The following is a 24,965-nucleotide window of genomic DNA, read 5'->3' on the forward strand; positions in this document are numbered from 1 at the left end:
ATTACCATTTTATATTAAAAAATAAGATATTCCAAATATTTGAAAGAGAATGTATATCTTAGTTGGGAGTCTATGCAAGATTTTAGATTTTTCATGATACCAAAATTTAAAAGGAGAGAATGTAGCTCACATTCTTTAAAAATATTCTATATTTTCATTACGTTAAAAGTTCAGCTTTCAGTATTACCATTTTGTGATTAACAGTACAAACTTAATATACTTGTTAATATTAACTTTTTCATGAAAGATCTAGGTATACTTTTTTCACTTCGTCTGTTTATTTCCTCATAGCAGGGAACCCTCTCCTGAGAGACAGGAGAGGTACATAAAGGGTATTCTGGAAGCAACCTGTACCAGGCTCTGATGCATGACAGGCAGTGAAAGAACCATTCAAAGTCTGGCCAATACCAGTATAATATAGTGCTATGACTATACTGGCTTTACTGAGGCTTACCTTCTTCCTCTGCAGCATGGGGCATGGGTCAGTTGCTGGTGGATTCTCTGTACCTTGAAGTCTTTAAATCATTATTAGAGGACTTCAATAACTCAGTCTTAGGTTAGGGCTCTATTACAGGAGTGATGGGTGAAGTCCTGTGGCCTGCATTGTGCGGTAGGTCAGACTAAATGATCATAATGGTCCCTTCTGTCCTTATAGTCTATGAAATTCCCAGAGTAGAGCAGAAGTGGCTTGGGAGACAGTCCAAGTGTCTTCCCAATTTAAGGAATCCTTCTCTTGGTGGGGTTCTACAGGGATGGGACTGGAACCCAGGTCTGCAAAGTGTTGGATGGCTGACATTTCCATGCCATTAGCTGGCAGCCACATGCATTACCACATATATCCCCTGGGGCTAAATCCCATAAGTACTGTCTCAGAAGGCTGAACTGACAGCTTCCTTTGTATACCTTGATTGATCCAGGCACCCTATTTAAGCCTGAGAAAAGTAGAAGGAAGTGTGAGTACCACAAGGTGGACTCCCCTGCCAGCCATGGTGATGAACCTGCCACTCAGTTTGCTCTTGGGCTTGTGATCCTGGCTGTGACCAGTGGCTCTGACTCCTGGGTCCTGATTATGGCTCTTACTCTTAGTTCCTGATCCCAGCTCTGTCCTTCAGCACTGTTCTTGGCCTCTGACTACCACTGCTCCTTCTACGAGGTCTGACTTCCCAGGCTTCAGACATGACACACTTCCCTAGATGAGGTGGTTACCATGACCCTGACACCAGCTGTTGATGGTTTTTGGACCTCTCAAGAACTGCTCTGGGAGGTAGCTGAAACCTTGGACATTTAGAAGGTGATCCAAGAGAGCATTCACAAGCTATTTAATATCCTCAGCTCCTTGGTGTCTACAAGAATTACCCTCCCAATTAACAAGGGTAGATTGGACCCAGCAAAGGGTTTGGGGTGTACCCCACCTCACTTCCATCAACTTCAAACTGAGTGGAAAACAGATACCCAAATTCCACCTAAGGGTTTCAGACATTTCTATGCACATCTAACGCTGGGGTCACTTGACTTTTCTGTCAACCAAGAAAAGACCAACTCCTCTAAGGGAATATCAAAATATAAGGACCCCAAGAAACTGGACCTGTTCATTCAAAGGCTTATTTGTCAGCCTTCTTTCAATTCCACATCATGAAGCACAAGAACCTGTTTGCGAAGTACAAGTTTTAATATGGAAAAGAGTGACCCTCATCCTTTCTAGGTTCCAGCTGCAATGCATGAAGAAACCAAGAGACACAGTCAAGGAAAGGTATATGGCAGCCAAAACAGTGCTACAGGTAGTCCAGTATGGCTACTCGATCCAAGTCCATATCAGTCACAATGTACTGGTCCTCCTGATTATACCCTTTAAACCCCTTTCTCCTTCCTGCAAAGGTCTAAAATAAGTCCAGGCAACAATAGAGGATCTACCCTTTGAGGGCATGGAGCTATTCAGCACCTTAGTAGAAGATGCACTCCATTCCCTCAAGGACAGGAAGGTAAGGCTGAGATTCTTGGATATTTATACTCCAGTGCTTTACCATAAGCCCTTCTGATACCAGCCTCCTCAAAGATGGAGACACCATCTTATTCCCACAATTGCTGACTGGAATACCTGTCCAGAAACTAATCCCATTACTCTAGGAGGCACCCATCTTCTTCCCCCATTATGCAGCAAGCCCCCTCCCAGAGGCAACAGGTTTGAAAAGATGGTAGAGATGATGCTGGACATCTTCATCCATGGCTACCCTATCCAATTCCTTTTCCATCCCTCTTTAGAGACCCTTCTCAAGATAGCCCGTTGTAAATAGAAATGGCCTCGTTGCTTTGTGTAGAAAAGGAGAAGAGGTTCCACAGAAGTACTAGGGAAGAGAATTCTATTCTCAGTGTTTTTCCTTATTCCAAAGAAAAAAGGGGGTGCTAATCTTCACTTAGACTTGAAGAGACAGAACAAAAAGATATGTTGCCTCAGGTTCAGGATGGTAATAGTTGCCTCCATTATTCCATCACTTCAGGCCCAAGCTCTTCTCAGGGTGCTCCGTTCACCATCTTATTCTTAAGTGGTCTTTCTGGTGACTATCACCTTGGCTAGAAGAGTGAATGAGCTTCAAGAATTCATGCTGGAACTCCTTTATACCTCGTTCTGTAGGGACAAAGTGGTACTGAAGTCTCAAGCAAAATTCATCCCCAACATGATTTCTGAGTTCCACTTAAATTAACTAAGCAACTTGTCTGTGTTCTTCTTGAAACCCTATTCCAAACCCTGCATGTATCCAGAGTTCTTCAATATTACATAGACAGGCCCAAATCTTTGACTGTCCTTACATCTATTTGTGGCTATAGCTGGCTCCTCCAAAGGCCAACGTGTTCCTTCAGAGATGATCAAAGTGATTAACACATGTATCTCACTGTGCTACCAGTTGGCTGAAGTACCTCTCATACTATTAAGGGACACTTCACCACCCTCTCTAGTGGCTTGTCCACATAGAGGACAACAGTCTACTGTTGCTACTGGTTACTCCATTGGCTGAACTGATACAAGTCTGTGCTATAGATCTAGCAGTTCCATTTTTTCTGATGATCCTTCTGGAGACAGTCAATATGGTTCCATTGGATGGAATTTCTGTTTCATCTTTGAGTGTCCTCTGCATATTCCCAGTCTCTTGGAATATGCGTGATTGGTGCCAATGAAGGTGCAACTTTCTACTAGTAGTGCTTGTTAAAGTAACTCGTGTATCCTCCTTACCCCTCCTCTCAACACTCCAGCATGTTCTGAGGGTGGGGCTATAAAAGAGGGCACTGCAGTGGTTACCATTTCAGTTCTTTTCAACCTGCTGACCAAAATGGATGTGAGTCCTTCTGATTAAAATCCATAACAGTTTAGTACTCACTCTTCATTTCCCACCCACTGAAATTCCCACCCCCTGTGAGTGAATTCCTACCAAGGGAGATGGGTGGGTGGCTTTGTATAACAAAAATAAAAAGCAATGTGTGAGGAGCAGAGTTTTATAAAATGAAAATACTTTTATCATAAGAATTCCAGTGCTTGAATGTTACCATCACTGCATTTTAAGTGACATTTGATATTTCAGGATGAAAGAATGAGTCCTGTTGTCTGCGATTGGTAATTTTACTGTAAGAAACTGAAAAATGTCACAGTATGGGAAAATGGCACAAGACATTTCATTGTCAGAGACAACTGAAGCTCTGAACTAATTTGGCTTAAGGCTTTTTAGATTTGGAGGAAATTTTAGTGGAATTCTTGCCAGTTTCAGAAATTCATTGTGGATGTTATAGTGCTTTCAAATAACTTATCTTTGGAAGCATGAAATGTCACATTAAAATGTAATCCTATTCCTGAAGACATTTAAATGGCTTAATGCTTTCTTGTCTTACGGACATATAACTTCTCTTATTACCTGGGGGTAAGGAAATATATTTTCTTTAATATTAGTACAATAGCTTGATTTAATATAAGCTACAGACAGTTATCCTGCTTTATGGCTTTATTCCTGTGTAAAGTCTTAAGAAGTGAAATTGGGTATGTTTTGTGAGTTTCTAGTTAAACAAATGTCTAGAGCCAATATATTTGCCGTGTATTTGTAACTTAATGTAATAAAAATCTCTTAATACAGAAACTATATTTGCTTATCTCAGTATACCTCTCTTGAAATGGGAATTACAAACACTTTGAATTATTTCAAAGGTTGATTAATTTATGTAGCTTTTGCTTCGATACTACTTTGTAATTTCAAGCAGCAATGCTCATCCTTGGATTTTGTACAATAGAAATAAATTATGGCTTTCCTTACGGAACACATTTTTTTAAAAAAGGGGTATGGTACTTCAGAAATTTAGCACTTTGGAACACACATCAGCAAACTGTACAGTGAGAAAGATCTCAAAGGTTTTTGTTTTTTGTTTTTGTTTTTTTTTTGCTATTTACTAGCAATACAATATGGGAGGTAATCTAGTTTTATACCTTAAATTGTGAATTTTACCATTTGAAGTAGTATTTTTAACTGTTCTTAACCAAAGATCCACGAACCAATCATAATGGGTGGGTTTCTGTCCTATGGCTGCTCAAGGGTTGAGCTGAGTGAATAATTGATAATTATTCATATTACTATTATAAATTAATTGATAATTAATATGAATGGGAGAAATAATTATTTAGTTTTCAACTGAAACTGAATGTTTTTGCTTATTCTCACTAAAACAAAACAAAAAAAATACTTCAGTTCATTCTAAATGTTTCAAATGTCCTTTCGAAACGTTTTAAAAAAATGTTCAATTTGTTTTTCTTTTTCAGTTTTCACCCCAGCTGGAACTCTTCACTGAATTCAACCCCAGTGTCCCTCCTTCTTTCCCTCACCTGAGCCCCTCAACCCTCTGACTTTCCGTACCACCCATTGCTGTTTATCCTCCTCCCCATAAAACCCCTTCTCCACTGCAGCCCCAAACTCATTTCAGCCCAGTTCCCCGCATTCCTCCTGCTGCCTCCCCTGCTAGCAAGCATTTGTGTCTATTTTTTTTACATATACACTTTGGTTACATTTTTCCCTCATTCCCCCCACCCCCCCTCACCAAAAAAAAAAAAAAAAAAAAAAAAAAACCCAAAGCAAAACACCTGTGCGTCAGATTTTAGCAATATGCCTTCTAAATTTTTCCAGATTTCTGCCGTGGGTGGCACTTGAACTGACACTGGCTGGATAGGTCCAGCAGATGTGAAACTTTTGAGGCTAAAAGTTTTGTTAACTATTCTGTCCATGTATGCTCAGCATAATCTGTTTGGTACATGAGCCTTGGAACTGCTTGACGCATGCATCACTGGAGAAGCAAACTTTTTTTCAAACATTTTCATTTGATTTCCCCCAAAGGGATTGTTGGGAATGCACTTTGTTGGAGTAACCTTTGTAGACTGGTGCAATGATCTGAGCCTTGGTTTGATCTCTCTGTGTGCAAAAAAGCATTGCCAGAATAGGTTAACAAAAGCTGGGGGAACTTTGTCCTGGAAACCCCTCACTTGACCCTCTCCTGAACTCCCATGAAGCACACCAAATTTCAAGGCAATCCAAGTAACATTTCAGATTTTAGAGCACTTAGAACAGTAGAGCTTGAAACAGAAAGCTGGTCTTAATCTTAAACTATAGCATAGCTGCCATTCTGCTATAATCAGACTCTTTTCTGTTAAATCACATGTGATAAAATGTCAAGATAAGAGATTTTCACAAGGTTGCATATTTATAGCCACAGTATATAAAGACATTTAGCAGTAGGCAATTCAGAGTAAGGTTCCTAATAATTATATTTCTTCCCTCTTAAATTATTTTTTCTGTGGAAATTGCAGAAAAGAAGGTAGTTAACTGTTTTCTATTTCATTATGATGGATGGTGCATTTTAATGATGGAATTACAACTTGAGTATTCCTCAAGTTGCCTGGGAAACCGCAATGGTACATTGCTGCTATTTACATTTTTCTGATGCTGCACCATTTCAAAATGTGTTATATTGATACTTAAAACAAAAATCAAGGTAAGGACTTATTAAACATGGATCTCTGAATGTTGTAGTTTAAATTAAAGATCTTAAACATGACCTGGCAAGAAAAAATTGGTAATTGTGATGTCATAAGCCTATTAGTTTTCCAGTTATCCATAGTGCCTTTCAAGATAAACAATAATATCAGAATTTTTAATGTCAAAAACCTGCAGAGAAAAGTTTAAAACATGTGACTTTCCGGTCATGAGATCGGAAGCTGGAAGTTCAGGAAGCAACCAGCTAAAAGCACTCTGCACTTGTCCTTGTTGAACCTCATCAGATTTCTTTTGGCCCAATCCTCTAATTTGTCTTGTCACTCTGTATCCTATCCCTGCCTTCCAGCATATCTGCCACTCCCCCCAGCTTAGTGTCATCTGGAAACTTGTTGAGGGTGCAATCCACCCCATCGTCCAGATCATTAATGAAGATGGTGAGTAAAACTAGCCACAGCATCAACCCCTGGGACACTCCTCTTGTTACTGGCTACAAACTATATATTGAGATATTGATCACTACCTGTTGAGCCCTATGTTCTAGCCAGTTCTCTATCCATCTTATAGTCCATTCATCCAACCCATACTTCTTTAACTTGCTGATAAGAATACTGTGGGAGACTATTATCAAAAGCTTTGCTAAAGTCAAGGTATATCAAGTCCACCCCTTTCCCTACATCCACAAAGTAAGTCATCTCGTCATAGAAGGCAGTCAGGTTGCTCAGACATGACTTGCTCTTGGTGAATCCATGCTGACTGTTCCTGATCACCTTCCTCTCTTCCAAGTGCCTCTAATAGTTAATAACTAGCCAGTTTATAAGACAAAGCTTATATTGAACAAAGTGAGCAATCATAACTAAATCCTGTGATATAGAAGAAATTATTTGAATCAGTTACTTAGAGGAAGCCATTTAAAAAGCTGCCTTAAAACAGACCTATTACAAATATTAAGAATCTTAAATCCAATTAAATACCACTATTTCTCTGCTTACCGCCATTTAGCCCCATCTCCTCTCCAGCAAAATGGATAGAGAGCTGGCTAAATCTTTGGGCTCAACGGGTAGTGATCAATGGCTCCATGTCTAGCTGGCAGTCGGTCACAAGCGGAGTGCCCCAGGGGTCGGTCCTGGGGCTGGTTTTGTTCAACATCTTCATTAATGATCTGGAAGATGGGGTAGATTGCACCCTCAGCAAGTTTGCAATTGACACTAAGCTAAGGGGAGTGGTAGATACCCTGGAAGGTAGGGATAGGATACACAGTGAGTAGACAAATTGGAGGATTAGGCCAAAAGAAATCTGATGAGGTTCAACAAGGACAAGTGCGGAGTCCTCCACTTAGGACAGAAGAATCCCATGCACAGCTACAGACTGGGACTGACGAGCTAGGCAGCAGTTCTACAGAAAAGGACCTGGGGGTTACAGTGGATAAGAAGCTGGATATGAGTCAGCAGTGTGCCCTGGTTGCCAAGAAGGCTAATAGCATATTGGGCTGCATTAGTAGGAGCATTGCCAACAGATGGAGGCAAGTGATTATTCCCCTCTATTCGGCATTGGTGAGGCCGCATTTGGAGTATTGTGTCCAGTTTTGGGCCCCCACTACATAAAAGATATGGACAAGTTGGAGAGAGTCCATCAGAGGGCAACAAAAATGCTTAAGGGGCTGGAGCACAAGACATATGAGGTGGCTGAGGGAACTAGGCTTGTTTAGTCTGCAGAAGAGAAGAATGAGTGGGGATTTGATAGCAGCCTTTAACTACCTGAAAGAGGGTTCCAGGGAAGATGGAGCTAGGCTGTTCTCAGTGGTAGTAGATGACAGAACAAGGAGCAATGGTTTCAAATTGCAGTGGGAGAGCTCTAGGTTGGACATTAGGAAAATGTTTTTCACTGGGAGGGTGGTAAAGCACTGGAATGGGTTACCTAAGGAGGTGGTGGAATCTCCATCTTTAGAGGTTTTTAAGCTGCAGTTTGACAAAGCCCTGGCTGGGGTGATTTAGCTGAGGTTAGTCCTGCTTTGAGCAGGGGGTTGGACTAGATGACCTCCTGAGGTCCCTTCCAACTCTAATTTTCTATGATTCTATGAATATGTGGTCTAACCATGTGGGGATAGATTCACAAAAGGACTAAGGTGCCTATCTGCCATTTTAGGCACCTAAATTCCAGAATCAGGCCCCCCTGGGATTCACAAAGTCCCGGCTCATCTGCTCCTGAATACTGTAGGACTTAAACTTGCTCAGCACCTACATTTTTGCAATAAAATTTCACTAGGCATCTATAGTTACACTACAGCCCCACACCAGGCATCTGGACTCCTAAGCCCCAGAGAGATTCACGTACCGGGAGAGATTGAAGGAGCCCCACATCAACTGTGCTACAGTCCAATGGCAAGGGCACTCACCTGAGAAGTAGGAGATCCCAGTTCAAATCCATTCTGCCCCTCAGATGGAAGGGGGACTTGAACTGAATGTTTTCCACGGGACTAAAAGTTTTATGGGGTAAATCTCCAGCTTCTTGCTAAAATGGCATAGGCTCTCATGAAGAGAAGATCTGTGGCTGAGAATCTTAAGTGAAGGGAGGAGCATCCCTGCAGCCTGAACTTAGGAGCCTGTCACAGAGCCTGGTATGTGGCTCTCAATTGAGAGGCCAATCTTATATCAGACTGCCAGGAAACAGTGCAGATGCCTGAAACTGGTGGTATATTCTATAATTAGATTTCACCAAGGCAGTAACAAATGTGTGCTTCTGGATAACTGTATTAGTCAAATGTTGGGGGAGTCCCCTTAGGCACGCTAGCTAAGCTTACCACTCAGACAAACTGGACTTAATAGTGAAAGGGGATCAAAACCAGTATTCAGCACACATTGGCTCTTTGGGGCTGGAAGAACTCAGTCACTTACCCCAGGTCCAGGTATATTTCAGCTCTCCCCAAAGAGAATGCTGAAGCCAATTTCTCTAGTATACAACTATAGATTTATTAGCTAAGAAAAAAAGTTAGAGATTAAAATGATAAAATACATTACAAGTGAATCAGAGTTTGTAGTCCAAATTGTGCGTCACTCATTGGAGACAGGCAGGATGATTTAAAAAATGAGAAAATAAACCAGAAAGCTATAATTTAACCTTTGGCTCAAAAATTGAGAGGTTGTTGGTGGTTTGTTGGTGTTTTTGGGGGTTTTTTTTGGTGTTACCTCAATTTTTGAGGTCTGACTCATTATTTTTGAACTCTGAAATTTGTAGTACTACATTCTGGAAAATAAGGCTGTGTCTGCATTAGTTCCTCTCCTAGCATCAAAGCCAAATGACTCATAAAAGTGGCAAATTTACAGCAGCAGAAACCAATTTACTTAGCTTCCCTACTTTCCAGTATTGTTGTACCCAGTCTAGCATTAGGCTGCTGGTGTGCTGTGAGTGCTGTGATCATTGCTTATTCTATCTTCGAGTGATTGCTCATATGCGTTCCAATGTAGGTGTGTGCGCACCCCGTGCACAGATTCCCGGAACTTTTTCCCTAGCAAGCCCCGCATGGCCAGCTCAGGCGCCCCCTGGAGTGCCGCGCTCATATCGCGGTATAAAGGGCGCTGCTGGCACCGCGGGTCCCCAGTTCCTTCTTTCCGCCTGTGATGGTTGCTGGAACTATCACCTCTTGCTGCGTGCAAGTAGCTCATTCCCTAGTTGTTTGACTGTTTTTCAAAGTTGTTGTTTATAGTGTTTATAGAGTTAGTTAGTTTATAGTTTAGTGTTAAGTCTGAACCCCGGACGGGGTTCCTCCTTCGGGAGTCATGCCGGGCTCCACTGGCTTTAAGAACTGTGTCTTGTGCACCAAAGCCTTTCCGATCAGTGACCCGTATGACCGTTGTCTCCGGTGCCTTGGGGAAGAACACCGTCGAGACAAGTGCAGAATCTGCAAGTCCTTTAAGCCTCGCACCCAAAAGGAGAGGGATGCGAGGCTAAAGGCAATACTTATGGAGTCGGCGCTCCGTCCAGCCTCTGAACCGTCCCGGTCTCCGTCGGCACCGAGTGTGTCGTCGGTGCGGAGCGCCCCCCACCGGCACCGCTTTCGGCACCGCAGAAGGCCTCCAAGGGTCCCAAGAAGTCGGCACGGCCCTCGGCCGCACCGGAGATCTCCCCCCAGCCCTCGCAGGGCGGCGGGAGCACGGAGACGCCCCAGTCACGGGCCGTAGAGGTTACTCCGGCACCGGGGTCTCCGCGCGGGTTGCCTCCTCCGACTCCTGGGGGTGGGGGAGTGCACCCGCAAGGGCCGTCGACGCCGGAGGCATTTACCGCGGCACGGGCCCTTATGGCCATGCCTATGCCTCCGTCCCCCCCTCGGCCGAGGGACAAGGGACCCGCGTCTCGAGGCAAACCCGCGCTGGGTGGTCTCGGTGGTTGGAGACGTTCCCAATCCAAGTCTCCTTCCAGACGGTCACGGAGGGTGGAGAGCGTCGGCTCCCCTCCGAGCTCCGACTCTAGGTCGTCGAGCAACTCGGCACCGCGGCACCGTGGGCGGTCCCGAGTCCGTCGCCGGAGCCGTGTGTCCAGCTCCAATGCCAGCAGGGACCGAAACTCGGGCTCGCACTCTTCGGCACGGAGCCCGTATCGGCACCGCTCCCGGTCACCGTCGGTATCGAAAGGCCCAGAGACACCGATGGCCCAGGCACCGTTAGGCCCGGCACCGATGGGGCCCGCACCGATGATGGGCCCGGCACCGGTTGGCCCGACGCCGACATCGGGGCGACGGGACTCTCCTCTATGTCGCCGTCATCGGCACCGCTCTCGGTCCCGGGGAGGGAAGCGGTACCGCAAGTCCTCTCACCGCAGAGGCCAGTCGGCTACGTCGTCGTCATCATCCTCGACTTCCTCGTATCGCCGGCACCGCAGACGTCGGCACCGGTCCACGTCGTCCTCGCCCGACCGCTCCACGCGTCGGCGACATAGACGACGCACGGCGGGCTCTGGGGACAGGAAGGCTGTGCAGCTGCAGCAGCCTTCCCTGCAGGCCCCAGGGTGGACCCAAGGGCCTTGGCAGTGGCCGTATTGGGGGCCCTGGAATGCCACTATGCCCCAGGGCTCAGTGTCGCTGCAGTCGGCGGTGGCTCCCCCCGTACCCCCCGCCCCTAAGGTTCAGGAGCAAGGGTCGGAGGATTCGGACCCAGGGGAGGGACCCTCCACTGCGCCCCTACCCTTCTCTTCCTCCTCATCGCCTGATGAGGCAGCAGCCAGGGATCGTAAGGGGCCCCTGTTTGACTTTAGGGCTCATCAAGACCTCCTAAAGAGAGCGGCTGAGAACTTGGGCATGGAGTTTAAGCTCATGTCCGAGGAGGAGGACCCCCTTTTGGGCCCTCGAGCTCTATGGGACCCTCACGGGCCACCTTGCCAGTACATGACAATGTCATGAAGATAGCCAGGAAACTCTGGCAGACCCCGTCCTCTCTGCCCTCTACGTCCAAGGGGGTGGAACGCAAATATTATGTCCCCAAGGAACCATTTGAGTTCCTCTACAACCACCCGGCACCTTGCTCCCTGGTGGTCGATGCGGCCAACCAGAGGGACCGCCAGGGGAACCAGGGTAACACGCCCAAGGACAAGGAGGGTCGCAAGATGGACTTATTTGGGAGGAAGGTTACTCTACTGCGGCGCTGCAGTTTAGAGTAGCGAACCATCAGGCCCTGTTTGGGAAATATAATAAAAACTTGTGGGCCTCTATGCAGAGGTTTGCCTCCCAGCTGCCCCCGGACCAGGAGGCAGACTTTTCCACTTTCCTCCAGGAAGGGGCTGCTGTGGCCACCGCTGCGCTGCAGTCGGCTAGTGACGCGGCGGACACAGCCAGCAGGGCTATGGCCTTGGCGATAGTGATGCGCCGCTGTTCGTGGCTTCAGGCTTCTGGCCTCACCCAGGAGGTACAGCAGGCCATTCAGGACATACCGTTTGATAGCCTGGGTCTGTTCTCGGAGAAGACAGACGACAAACTCCACGCACTCAAGGACTCTCGGGCCACCCTGAAGTCACTTGGGTTGTATACCCTTCAGGCCTCCAAACAGCAGTCCAGGCCTCAAGCCCAGAGGCAACCACCACCCCCGCCCAGGCCGGCTCCTCGCCCCACCCAGCAGAGGAGGGGTCGTGAGCGCTACCGCGGTCCCAGCAGAGGAGGCCGCCAAGGGTCCTCTGCAGGGGGCCAGCAGGGGCCTTCGAAAGGGGGTAATCCGAATAAACGTTTTTGACCCAGAACCGGAGGGTGGTACTCTTCCTTCTCTCTGGGATCTTGGCCGGCTGTTTGCGGATAGGCTTCGCCCTTTCCTTGCAGAGTGGGAAGCCATTACTACGGACCGGTGGGTCCTGGAGGTGATTGCTAAGGGGTACTCCCTCCAGCTCACAGCTTTTCCCCCCAACACCCCTCCGCGGCTGTCCCCCATTGGGGATCCGGCCTCGGTTCAACTCCTTGTGCAGGAGATTGGGTCGCTCCTCACGTTGGGGGCAGTGGAGGAAGTCCCACTGGCCGAAGAGGGCAGGGGCTTTTATTCTAAGTATTTCTTAATCCCCAAGGCGAAGGGAGGCCTTAGGCCCATTCTGGACCTCCGTGGCCTAAATAGGTATATTAGGCGGGTTAAGTTTCGTATGGTCTCCCTCGCCACAATCATTCCGGTCCTTGACCCAGGGGATTGGTATGCCGCCCTTGACCCAAAGGATGCATACTTTCACATCTCGATATTACCGGCCCATAGGCAGTTTTTGAGGTTTGTGGTAGCGGGACGCCATTATCAGTTTCGGTCCCTACCCTTTGGGCTCTCCTCAGCACCTAGGGTCTTTACTAAGTGTATGGCTGTGGTGGTAGCCCACCTGCGCCGTAAAGGTGTTCAAATCTTCCCCTACCTGGATGACTGGTTAATCAGGGGGAGGTCGAGTTCCCATGTGAGACATAGTCTGTTCCTCACACGCGAATTGTGCACTAGACTGGGGCTGCTTATCAATGAGCAAAAGTCCACACTCACTCCGGTACAATGTATTGAGTTTATTGGAGCCAGGCTAGATGCGGTACAAGCCAGAGCCTTCCTCCCTCAAGCAAGATTTGAGGCGATGGCAGCCATCATATCTGATCTCCACTTGTCCCCCATGACGACAGCCAGGCACTGCCTGCAGCTGTTGGGACATATGGCGGCTTCTACATATGTGGTGAGACTGGCACGATTGAGGCTTAGACCTCTCCAGGCATGGCTGGCTTCGGTGTATGTACCACACCGGCATTCTCTAACTAGAATGGTCCTGGTTCCCCCACAGGTGCTGTCATCCCTCGATTGGTGGAGGGATCCGAGGGAAGTGATGATGGGCGTCCCCTTCAGAGAGTTCACCCCATCTGTGACGCTCATCACAGACGCATCCGATCGGGGATGGGGAGCCCACATTTCTCACGATCAGGGCACCCAGGGGCTTTGGTCACCGGAGGAGAGAGCTCTGCACATCAACGTGCGCGAGCTCAGAGCGGTCCGATTGGCCTGCAAGGCCTTCCTCCACTTCCTCAGGGGCAGAGTGGTCCAAGTCCTTACGGACAATACGGCAGCCATGTTCTACATGAACAGGCAGGGAGGAGCACGTTCCTCGGTACTCTGCCAGGAAGCCATTCACCTCTGGGACTTCGCGGTGAGACACGGGTTTCATTTATCTGCCTCTCACCTCCCGGGGGTACGGAACAGCGAGGCAGACCGCCTCAGCAGATTTTTTTCTCCCCGCCACGAATGGTCCTTACACCAGGACATAGTGGCTTGCCTCTTCCAACGGTGGGGTACTCCCCGTCTGGACCTGTTCGCTACAGCAGAGAACAGGAAATGCCCGAGGTTTTGCTCGCTCAGGGGTCGCGAGCTGGGCTCTCTGTCCGATGCCTTTTTGGTTCCCTGGACAGGGGATTTAATGTATGCTTTTCCCCCTGTCCCGCTCCTGCCCCAAGTCCTCCTCAAAATCAAGAGGGACAGGGCGGACATTATTCTGATTGCCCCAGCGTGGCCGAGGCAGCATTGGTACAGCATGCTGCTCGACCTCTCCATCACCGAACCGATTCCGCTACCCAGACGGTGCGACCTGATCTCCCAGGACCATGGGAGATTGTTGCACCCTGACCTGGACTCCCTCCACCTCACCGCCTGGAGACTTTGTGGCTGACGGAGGGAGAGAGAGCCTGTTCCATGCAGGTTCAACAGGTCCTCCTGGGCAGCAGGAAGCCGTCCACGCAAGTAACATATAAAGCTAAGTGGCGGAGGTTTTCGGGGTGGCAGAAGCGAGAGGGTTACACCCTAGCATCTCACCTATACAGGCCATCTTGGAGTACTTACTGCAGCTTAAACTGCAGGGCCTGGCTTTGGCCTCCCTCAAGGTCCACCTAGCAGCCATCTCGGCCTTCCACCAACCCATGGAGGGCCGCTCCCTGTTTTCTCACCCTATGTCGGTGAGGTTCCTTAAGGGGGTGGAGAGGACTTTCCCTCAGGTGCGGGACCCGGTGCCACCCTGGGACCTCAACTTGGTCCTTAACGGGCTGATGGGTCACCCATTCGAGCCCTTGGCTACATGCTCCCTTCTACTTTTGTCATGGAAGGTGGCCTTCCTAGTGGCTATCACCTCGGCCAGAAGGGTCTCCGAACTGAGGGCGTTAACCTTGGAGCCCCCCTACACGGTTTTTTATAAGGATAAGGTCCGGCTGAGGCCTCACCCGGCTTTTATGCCTAAGGTGGTGTCTCAGTTCCACTGTAACCAGGACATTTTCCTTCCTGTGTTCTTTCCAAAACCCCATGGGTCGGAGGAGGAAAGGAGGGGACATTCGCTGGACGTCAGGCGAGCCTTGGCCTTCTATCTTGAGAGGACCAAGCCTTTCCGGAAGTCGACACAGCTCTTCGTAGCTGTGGCGGATAGGATGAAGGGCTCGCCTGTCTCCACCCAGCGCATCTCCAAGTGGATTACTGCCTGCATTAAAGCATGCTATGAGCAGGCAAGAGTACCCCTCCCAGGGCAGGTGAGAGCACACTCCACTAGGGCCCAGGCCTCTTCCGCAGCCTTTCTAGAAAGGGTTCCCCTGCAGGACATCTGCAGGGCAGCGACCTGGTCGTCAGTCCATACGTTCACGTCGCATTATGCCATCGTGGAACAAGCGAGGGAAGACGCAGGGTTCGGCAGAGCCGTGCTGTCTAGAGCAGGTCACCGATAACTCCTACCCTCCTCCAAGGTATGGCTACTCAATCACCTACATTGGAATGCATATGAGCAATCACTCGAAGATAGAAAACAAGGTTACTTACCAGTAACTGTTGTTCTTCGAGATGTGTTGCTCATATCCATTCCAAACCTACCCCCCGTCCCCACTGTCGGAGTTGGCAGAAAGAAGGGACTGGGGACCCGCGGTGCCAGCAGCGCCCTTTATACCGCGATATGAGCGCGGCACTCCAGGGGGCGCCTGAGCTGGCCATGCGGGGCTTGCTAGGGAAAAAGTTCCGGGAATCTGTGCACAGGGCGCGCACACACCTACATTGGAATGGATATGAGCAACACATCTCGAAGAACAACAGTTACTGGTAAGTAACCTTGTTTTTCTGCTGTTCATAGTTCCCTTGTGCTCCTCCTATCTGGTTGTTTTATCCGCCTATTGCATCTTGTTTTAAATTTAGATTGTAATCATCTGTTTCGGTCAGAAACTGTCTCTATTCTGTTGGTATGGTGTCTAGTACAGAGCCTTAGCCTCTACACAATCACAATAACAATAATAAATAACAGTAAACTGTAGAAGGAGGGAATATGATTTTTCAATGTTTAATGTATAACCTGACAGCAAATGGAGCTTTGATGATCCTTTCTTTTTTCCGCTAAAATATTAAATGGCTCATCCGCATATCTATGTATGTTAACAGGTATTGGAACATCATTATGAAGCTAACCTTTCTGTGAGTAGCTTCCCAGTATCTGTTAGTTTGGGACACCTTCCTGCAAATCCCTCCTTAAAATCTGTTTCTCCTAGAAATCCTTCCTGTCTTTTTCTTCTCATCAGTAATCACATCTTTGCCTGTCTTACTGAATAAATGTACCATGATTTCAATTTTGTTTTGAGTTTCCTTTGTTGTTATCTCTCAGGGTAAGGCTCAGTGCCGTAGTTTAGACTTTGGGGAAAATACTGCTTCCACAGTACGGAGAAGTAGACTAACACTACTCCACCAGTGGAGGTCATATGGGTGACACAGAGAGGCATGAGGAGATGCATATATCTGAGTCAGTTAGGGGTTTGCTTTTTGACCACATAGAATATATCATGGTAGGACCTTTTGGCTGGGAGCACAGTATCACTATAGTAATATATGTGTCTGTTGATGTAGTTGCAGACACTACTGAAGTCCAACTTCATCTCTGCATTTTATGTGGGGAGAGGTCAGTTGGATGATGGCATAAAAATATTTAGATGTATAAAAATATTTTTCTCTTTAAAAGACCTGCTTCTTCTGGGTTGCATCTAATAATATCCATATCTTCAAATACCCTATGTAAGGCAGTGACTCTATTCCAGACAAAGACCTTCGAGACTAAGAAAATGTGATTCACAATTAATGTTTCATCCATCAAATGGGACTGAAATATAGCCACTGAAATAAAGGATATTATTTTGTGCAGATTAAAATTGTTCCTGAAAAAGTAAACTAGGCTGTGCGCTAATCTTTACTGAAAAGTCAAGGAAAAATAGCAAGAGAGTCTTCCAATTTATCATATAACGTACTATTATAAAAGAAGAATGAGGAATCAAAAAGAAAAGACAAATGAATAGGCAGTGATGTTTATTGCATCTTATTGTTGACTTTCATGGATTTTTTAATAGCCTGTTTTATTAAGAACAATTGCTCGAATAGAGAAATACTGATGATAAACTGATGTATTTTTAGCTGGTGTGGCTCGAGTTATTTTTTTGAGCTAGCAATTTTTCTTTGATTATGTAGGATTAGTCTTTAATGCAAGTAATGCCATAATGAGGTTAAAATTTTTAAAAATTCCTTCTTTATAGAGTTCCATCCAACTGGTATAACTTAAATGGCTTAGTTATTGTAAGCACTTATTATATTTTCATTATGTGATGTTCAATGTTCTTGTGTCCCTGTAAAAAGTGTGAAATTTTTTCATTGAAAAGAAAACAACGTCACATAAGGTATTTTGGTTATAAAAAATAATTTTGAAGTTTATTTGCAGATATTAACTTCAATGTAGTTAGTACAGTATTAAATCTACTGCAGGAAGTGCAATCCTTGAACATGCTGCTGTCACTAGGAGCAGGTGCATATAGTACATTTAAAAGGTGATGTTCTTTGTTCCAGAAGGTCCTCGGCCATCACAGAAAGAAATCATATCACTACGAGCATTTATGCTTCTGTTTTTGAAACAGCTTATATTGAAGGTAAAATAATCTTAATTCAGAATGTTAGCAATTTGATATATGTAGCAAACTTGAAGCATAAAATTTAAAGCACTTGAAGCTTAAAAATTAAGCACTAGATACACAATTCCTGGCAATTATTTTGTCTAAACTTGGTTACTGTTAATACTGGTCTCTGGACTTCTAAAAACAAAAAGACCGTCTTTCTCCTTCCCCCCCCCCCCCCCCCAAAAAAAAAAAAAAAAAAAAAAAAAACCAACCCCTCTCCTCCCCAAATAAACTTTCCCTGAATACAATGAATTTTTAGGATATTTCATATTAGCCATACTGCACTGCTTTTATATCTATCTCAACACATTTATTTTTAGATAAAAAAGGTACAGAGTCCTAACCTGCTAACCTTTAAAGCATTTGGGACAGATTCCCCACTCTGCTGTATAGAGATAGAGATCTGATTGGTACAAGAAGGGGAAAGGGCAGCGAGGAAGTTAGCTACAGCTTCTTGATTCTGTCTGGCCCTGCTGCATCTGTCCCAGATGATGACAGTCTCTGTGGGATCCTCTGTCATTTGAGAATAGCCAGGGTGCAGGGTTTGATGTGCTCTGGCAACACCTCCTCTTTTGGCCTTTCTTTCTCCTAATATACCCCTTTATTTGGAAACTGTGGGAACAAGCTGTAGCTGGGAACACTAGCTTTGTTAGCTGGGGACTCCCACCACACTACACAAATCCCTTTCAGTGTGGGCAGGGACATGTCTACCTCCTTTTCACTGCCAAAGTGGTAGATGGGGTGAATCTAGCCCTTTGACTTTAGCTTGTACTTTATTCATAAGATAATTCAAGGCATTGTTAGTTTTTAACAGTATCCTTTTTAGAGAGACTTCCTAGTTAATAGTTTTCTTGGGTAGAGTGTGAAGAATTTAAGCTTTATGAAGAAATATCCATTCTTTTTTAGGATAGAGGAGTCAAGGAAGATGAACTGCAAAGTATATTAAATTACTTATTAACAATGCATGAGGTAGGTTTCTATAATTACTTATCTTCTACTGTAATCAGTTGTACCAACTTTATGGAAAGCATTCAATTAAGAATAGTTTGTAAAAAGATTTTGATGCTTGTCACACAGGATGAAAATATTCATGATGTGCTGCAGTTGCTAGTGGCTCTAATGTCAGAACATCCAGCATCTATGATACCTGCATTTGATCAAAGAAATGGGATACGGTAAGATGGAGAAATGAGAATGTGCTTTTCAAATTAATCTCCTTCCAACCTGCTTCTTTTCACATCCATAAAAAGTGCAATTGCTTTGCTTTTGGAGTACATATACATTTATGGAATGTTCTAAATCTAGCATTTTATTCTTTCAAAACATAAATCTTTTATAATCTGTCATAGAGAGGTTTAAGTGAAAATCTTTCACTGGGGGCCTGTTTATAAAGCTAGACATTTTTGGGAATATTTATTTTTATTTGCAATTCAATATGGAATATAATGTGCAGCTCACAACGTATATTGAAAAACTCACATATGGCTATGAAGGTTTCCTTTTCTTTAAAACATTATAGGACACTATTTTTAGTCATTTTTGTGAAAATTTTTCTGGGCTAAGCTTATATTCATATTTTCTCCAGAAGCTGAAAAATAGTGCCTGAACAGTACGTATGTTTGTCAGTAATTTATAATCAAGCACCATAAGAGAAACAGTGCTATCTTGGCATTTTCTTTTATCTAATATAGTAATAAAAAAGGTTGATATTTTAAAACAATAAATGTTATGTTCTAATGTGGATTTTTTGTCTTGTGATATACTGAAAAATACTTTCAATATGACTGAGATACTGTGTGAAAAACAGCTACTTACCCACACATTTCCTTTTTATGATAGATTAGTCAAACAATGTCTTAAATATAAAAGTCTTCATGGAAGTCTTTTTATATTTGAAACTATTCAATTAATAATGCCAATTGAAATCAAGAGATTGTATCCATCTAATTATTGCTAGCAGAAGTTAGTATTATGCCTTATTTTTTTTTTTAGCTGTGGTGTGCTCGGTATTTGTTTCTGACTCTATTCCATCACCTTTCTAAGACAGACCTCTTATATGTGAAAGGCCAGGAGCTGAGCTGGAGGAATTAAAAAGCAGCTTAAATGACCAGAGAAATAATGATTGTCGGAAGGAGAGATGGAAAGAGAGTAAGAGGAACAACTGATGAATAGAACATAGTTTAGATGACCTGGGAATGCATTTGATTTTGAGAGGTTTTTTTTATATATCCTGGAGAAAAGGGTCTTGTATAACCTTGAGCCAAAACATACTCTAAATCATTGGAATCAAGTATACAGGTGAAAAAGAATCATAGTTTCATAGGAGAGAAGAAAAAGATAGTAATGAACATTTAGGTTATCTAGTTGGTCACCCTGGCAAATTGCAGGGCAGTTCCCAAACAGTCCAGATGAAAATGAGTAAAGTTACATCTAAAGGTGACTTAACAGTGAAAGTATGTTGGTGTTACCATATAATTCTTTGCTTTATCCTCATATATAGAACTGTGCCAATATGTTTTTAAACAATAATGGTTCAAACAAATACTGTTTTATCTTCTGACCTAATCTCTCTACAGTGCAAATGGGAAACTAGGGAGGATATTAAATCCTAATAGAAATAAATATTTTTCAATCAACATGCCTGGATAACTTGCAGCCAAGAGTTCTAAAAGAGTTGTCTGAGGATATCTTTGGCCCACTGATGATGATTTTTAATCTTGGAATTTTGGTGAAATTACAGAAAACTGGAAGAGTACTGATACTGTGGCAATATTCAGAAAGGGCATGCAGGATGACCTGGATTAACTAGCTAACCTGACATCAGTCCCAAGCAAAATAATGGAGAAGCTGATACTGTATTCAGTGAATGAATTGCTAAAGAATGGATAGATAATTAATTCCAGTCAATGTAGTTTTATGGAAAATAGGGCATATTGAAACTGATCTTCACTTTTTGATGGGATCACAAATTTGGTTGATAAAGGTGTAGATTGAATATATGCAGACTTTCATAAGACATTTGACTTGGTACTATACAGCATTCTGATCGTTTTAAAGGGTGTTGAAATATTAGAGAGGGTGCAGTAAAAGAGCCAAAACATTATTTGAATGCTGAAAAATATACCTTAAAGTAAGAGACTTGGAATTCAATCTGTATAGTTTCTTATACAGGGGATTGAGAGGTGACTTGATTACAGTGTATAAGTATCTTCATTGGGAGAAAACACTGTCTACTAAAGAGCTCTTTAGTCTAGCAGAGAAAGGCACAACAAGAACCAATCAAAGCTGAAGCCAGTTAAATTCAGTTTAGAAATGAGGAACACATTTTTAAGGTGAGGGTGATTAACCTTTGGAACAAACTACAGTATAAATGGTGGATTGTCCATCTCCTGATGTCTTCAAATCGAGACTGAAAGCCTTTCTGGAAGATATGCATTAGTCAAGCACAAGTTATTGGGCTCAACACTGGTAACTGAATTAAATTCTGTAGTGTGTGTTATATAGGAGGTCAGACTAGATGATCTAATGGTCCCGTCTTGCCTGATACTCTATGAATCTATAGCATTATAGATATATACAGTTGTCACCCTTAAAAAGTGTATATTTTGCATTTGATAATTAGTTTCTTTAGTATTTGCATAATTACCCGTAACGGAGTATATGTGCCCAATCTGTGTGAAGAACTAAAAACAGTTAACTTCCCTCACTGGGCTAAAAGGGTGAAACTTGCCGTGAAAGACTGCTTGAGATGCCAGTCCAGGAGAGAAGTATTGGCATCTATAGCTTATTAGTCTGCTATGAGGTAGAGCTGATAAGTGACAAATCATTTTTTTTAAAAAAAGGCTTCCGAGGTAGGGGAGTGAGAGTAAAGTGTTGCTGGGAAGGGAGAGGAGTGGTCTCTAGTTTTTTGCTGTCCCATAAAACTCCTAAATTTGACCTTGCCTAGATGTAACACCTAATTGGGGAATTAACCACTCATCTTGAGCACAGCAGAACTGTCCTACTGCTCAAGGACTGTTGAGTTGTTTCTTGGTTTTGTTCCAACTGGAACCTTGGTTGAGGGAAGCAGCCCTGTCTGTGAAATTAGATTGAAGGAGGTCTTGGTTTTTTTTTGTTTTTTTTTCATTCATTTGGACCAATGGTCAAAGGAAGAAGCCTTTTGACTGTTTAATTCCATTTGGTTGAAACTGAAATTATTTCCCCTCCATTTTGGGACCTAATTTAAAGGCACCATGACCCAACCCTCCAGCATAGCTTGTGATCCCACCATACTTATGTATGTATTTTCTATGCTTATTGTTTATTTTCACAGTACTATGAATAATACTATGAAAGCAGCTGGTGTTTGATGGTAAACTGACAGAATATGCTGATGGAATTTCTTTTCATTTTTAGGGTCATTTATAAATTATTGGCTTCCAAAAGTGAAAGTATCTGGGTGCAGGCTCTGAAGGTACTAGGATATTTTCTCAAACACCTGGGTCACAAGTAAGTGTACTGTTTGAAGTATTTATAGTGGCACATGATGGTTATGATTTGTTTTCTTTTTTGTAATAATTTATAATGCGAAACATGACATCTAAAAAGTGTTTAGAATGCATTAACTGCAGTGTCTATGATGAGTAATTTGCAGATTGTTTTTGTAGCTACACAGTGGGAGGGGGGGAATCTAATTTTCAGATTAATTTGTTACAAAATAGTAATTTCAAAAGGTTAAATCATTGCCCTGTAACTTTTAAATCATTAATTCAGTGAAAATAAGTCTTAAACCAAAACTGGTTTAAAAAAAATCCCAAAAATAAAAAAATACTGTTTGTAAATGAAATGTATTGTTCTCATACAACTGTACATCTCTGAAAGTGCAGAACATGTGGAACACAATGTTTTACAGATTATTAAAGATTGTTGATCAGTCATTTGAATTTTCAGTTGCATTGTGAGTAAACATCCGGGAAGTACTACATAAAACATTTAAAAATGATGATGAGAATAAATACAATTGAGGAATAATAGAACATTCTCGTATAAAAATTAGCTATCACTGTGCTATATAAATACAGAAGGAACAGCAAATGAAGTATGTAAATGGTGATAAAAATTAAATACAGAAGTAAGGTGTAGAAAGTAAAACAATAGGCAACAATGAAATTTAGAATGAGTCAGTGCCATGTAGACAGATTTTGTTTAGTTTCCCAAATGTTATCGACTAGCTCCAAATTATTTCTAATGTGCTATTACTTGGTGCTTTACATTTTCAAAATGATGTCCATACACTGAATAATTAATCCTCTCAACACCCTGTGAAGTTCAATTTTGATCATTAATGCGGATGGGGTAGATGTCATCTGCGAACTTGCTGAGGATGCAACTAAGCTAAGGGGAGTGGTAGATACCCCAGAAGGTAGGTATTGGATACAGAGTGACCTAGACAAATTGGAGGATTGGGCCAAAAGAAATCTGATGAGGTTCAACAAGGACAAGTGTGGAGTCCTCCACTTAGGACAGAAGAATCCCATGCACAGCTACAGACTGGGACCGACGGGCTAGGCAACAGTTGTGCAGAAAAGGACCTGGGGGTTACAGTGGATAAGAAGCTGGATATGAGTTAACAGTGTGCCCTGGTTGCCAAGAAGGCTAATAGCATATTGGGCTGCATTAGTAGGAGTATTGCCAACAGATGGAGGCAAGTGATTATTCCCCTCTATTCGGCATTGGTGAGGCCGCATTTGGAGTATTGTGTCCAGTTTTGGGCCCCCACTACATAAAAGATATGGACAAGTTGGAGAGAGTCCATCAGAGGGCAACAAAAATGCTTAGGGGGCTGGAGCACAAGACATATGAGGTGGCTGAGGGAACTAGGCTTGTTTAGTCTTCAGAAGAGAAGAATGAGGGGGGATTTGATAGCAGCCTTTAACTACCTGAAAGAGGGTTCCAGGGAAGATGGAGCTAGGCTGTTCTCAGTGGTAATAGATGACAGAACAAGGAGCAATGGTCTCCAGTTGCAGTGGGGGAGCTCTAGGTTGGATATTAGGAAGTTTTTCACAAGGAGGGTGGTAAAGCACTGGAATGGGTTACCTAAGGAGGTGGTGGAATCTCCATCTTTAGAGGTTTTTAAGCTGCAGCTTGACAAAGCCCTGGCTGAGATGATTTAGCTGAGGTTAGTCCTGCTTTGAGCAGGGGGTTGCATTAGATGACTTCCTGAGGTCCCTTCCAACTCAATTATTCTATGATTTTATGATTCTATAAGGTGGAGCTAGAGGTGGAACTGGACATGGGTTGCAGTGGGACTGGGGACAGATCTGGCCTGAGGATGGAGCGGGGTTGGAAGAGTTATGCTCCCTCCCTGCCTCCATCCTCTGGCCTGGTGGCAGAATTGGGCCTGAGGATGGAGCGGGGCTGGCACAGGCCCTGGTGCGCACCCCGCAAACGTTCCTCCATGCCCCCCTCTGGGAGCAAGGCCCACAGTTTGGAGACCAGTGGTCTATATCCCAGACCATTAAACACCCTCTAGACAGCCAGAAACCAAGTCCACCAACTAAAATTAGATCAAATTATGACAGCGCTCAAGAGACTAAACTATTCCGTGCTACAGGCAGAGAACAGGGACTGAGGTGCACCAGTTCTTGAAGCCTCTGCAATTGTAGGGAATTGATGTAGTAACAGATACCTAGATGATCCTAACAAATAACTCATGCTCCCTGCTCCGAGGAACATGACCCTCCCCCCGCCCCCAGGTCCTTGCCTATCTGACTTTGGGGGAATTCCTTCCTGATCCTGAAGAGAGAGATAAGTTAGACCCTGAGTAGCTGAACAAGACTCACCAGTCGAGCACCTAAGAGAGAAAATTCTCAGTACCAACTGGGAGCATGGACCCACCCCATCCAATGTCCCAACTCCATCTTACTTGTCTGAGACAATGTATTTGAGAAATAGTATGTTTTCATATGATTAGACTATTAGGGTATGTATTTGCAAGGGTACATATTTATGGCAATATGTACACATTGAACTTTTAAATGTCCTGACTTGTGCTTAAATGTGAAAGTTAACATTCTCTTAACATATATTCTATATAAAAATCAAAACAAAAAAATCAGTTAAATACAATTTTGTGGGGAGGGGGACACACAACTTTGTATTAAGAAGGCTAGATGGAATAGCTAACCAATAAAAACCATAAATAAGGAAAGAATCAATTAAGTCACTTGACGTATGATTTCCACTCCCCTCATCCATTAGTTCCCCTTCTCAGCATCAACTACCTGGACTTCTGCTAAAGAGCCATTGGGCAGCTATGAACTATAGCAATGTTAATTGGATTAATGTTTGTGTTTTAATTAGTTATATCAAATTGGTGTGTCTTTTGTAAGTGTGTGTAGCTGTGTATGTGGGTTTTGGACTGGTGCGTGTGAATTGTTGAATAGAATTGCAAATAGTATAAGGCAGTTTTCTCTATGGGTTTAGGAAAAATGTATGTGAGTGCATTATTCTAAAATTATTTCTGCACTTAAAAATTACAGTTA

At 43.9% G+C, this 24,965-nt stretch overlaps 1 protein-coding gene across 9 annotated transcripts in view; it reads left to right on the plus strand.

The window, feature by feature from the left end:
* The window catches only part of NBEA (neurobeachin), a 748,678-nt gene that overhangs the window by 222,510 nt on the left and 501,203 nt on the right, over nucleotides 1–24,965 (plus strand). For 8 of the 9 annotated variants that reach the window (XM_067562991.1, XM_067562985.1, XM_067562986.1 and 5 more), the window contains exons 14-17: nucleotides 17,336–17,415; nucleotides 18,349–18,411; nucleotides 18,520–18,617; nucleotides 21,838–21,930. In XM_067562991.1, coding sequence (XP_067419092.1) covers nucleotides 17,336–17,415; nucleotides 18,349–18,411; nucleotides 18,520–18,617; nucleotides 21,838–21,930 — 334 coding nt within the window. The remainder of the gene's footprint in view (nucleotides 1–17,335; nucleotides 17,416–18,348; nucleotides 18,412–18,519; nucleotides 18,618–21,837; nucleotides 21,931–24,965) is intronic. The other variant, XM_067562989.1, reaches the window with a different exon arrangement.

Source organism: Emydura macquarii, unplaced genomic scaffold, assembly GCF_026122565.2.
Source record: "Emydura macquarii macquarii isolate MOO-44397 ecotype Brisbane River unplaced genomic scaffold, CSIRO-AGI_Emac_v2 contig_2473, whole genome shotgun sequence".
NCBI lineage: Eukaryota > Metazoa > Chordata > Testudines > Chelidae > Emydura > Emydura macquarii.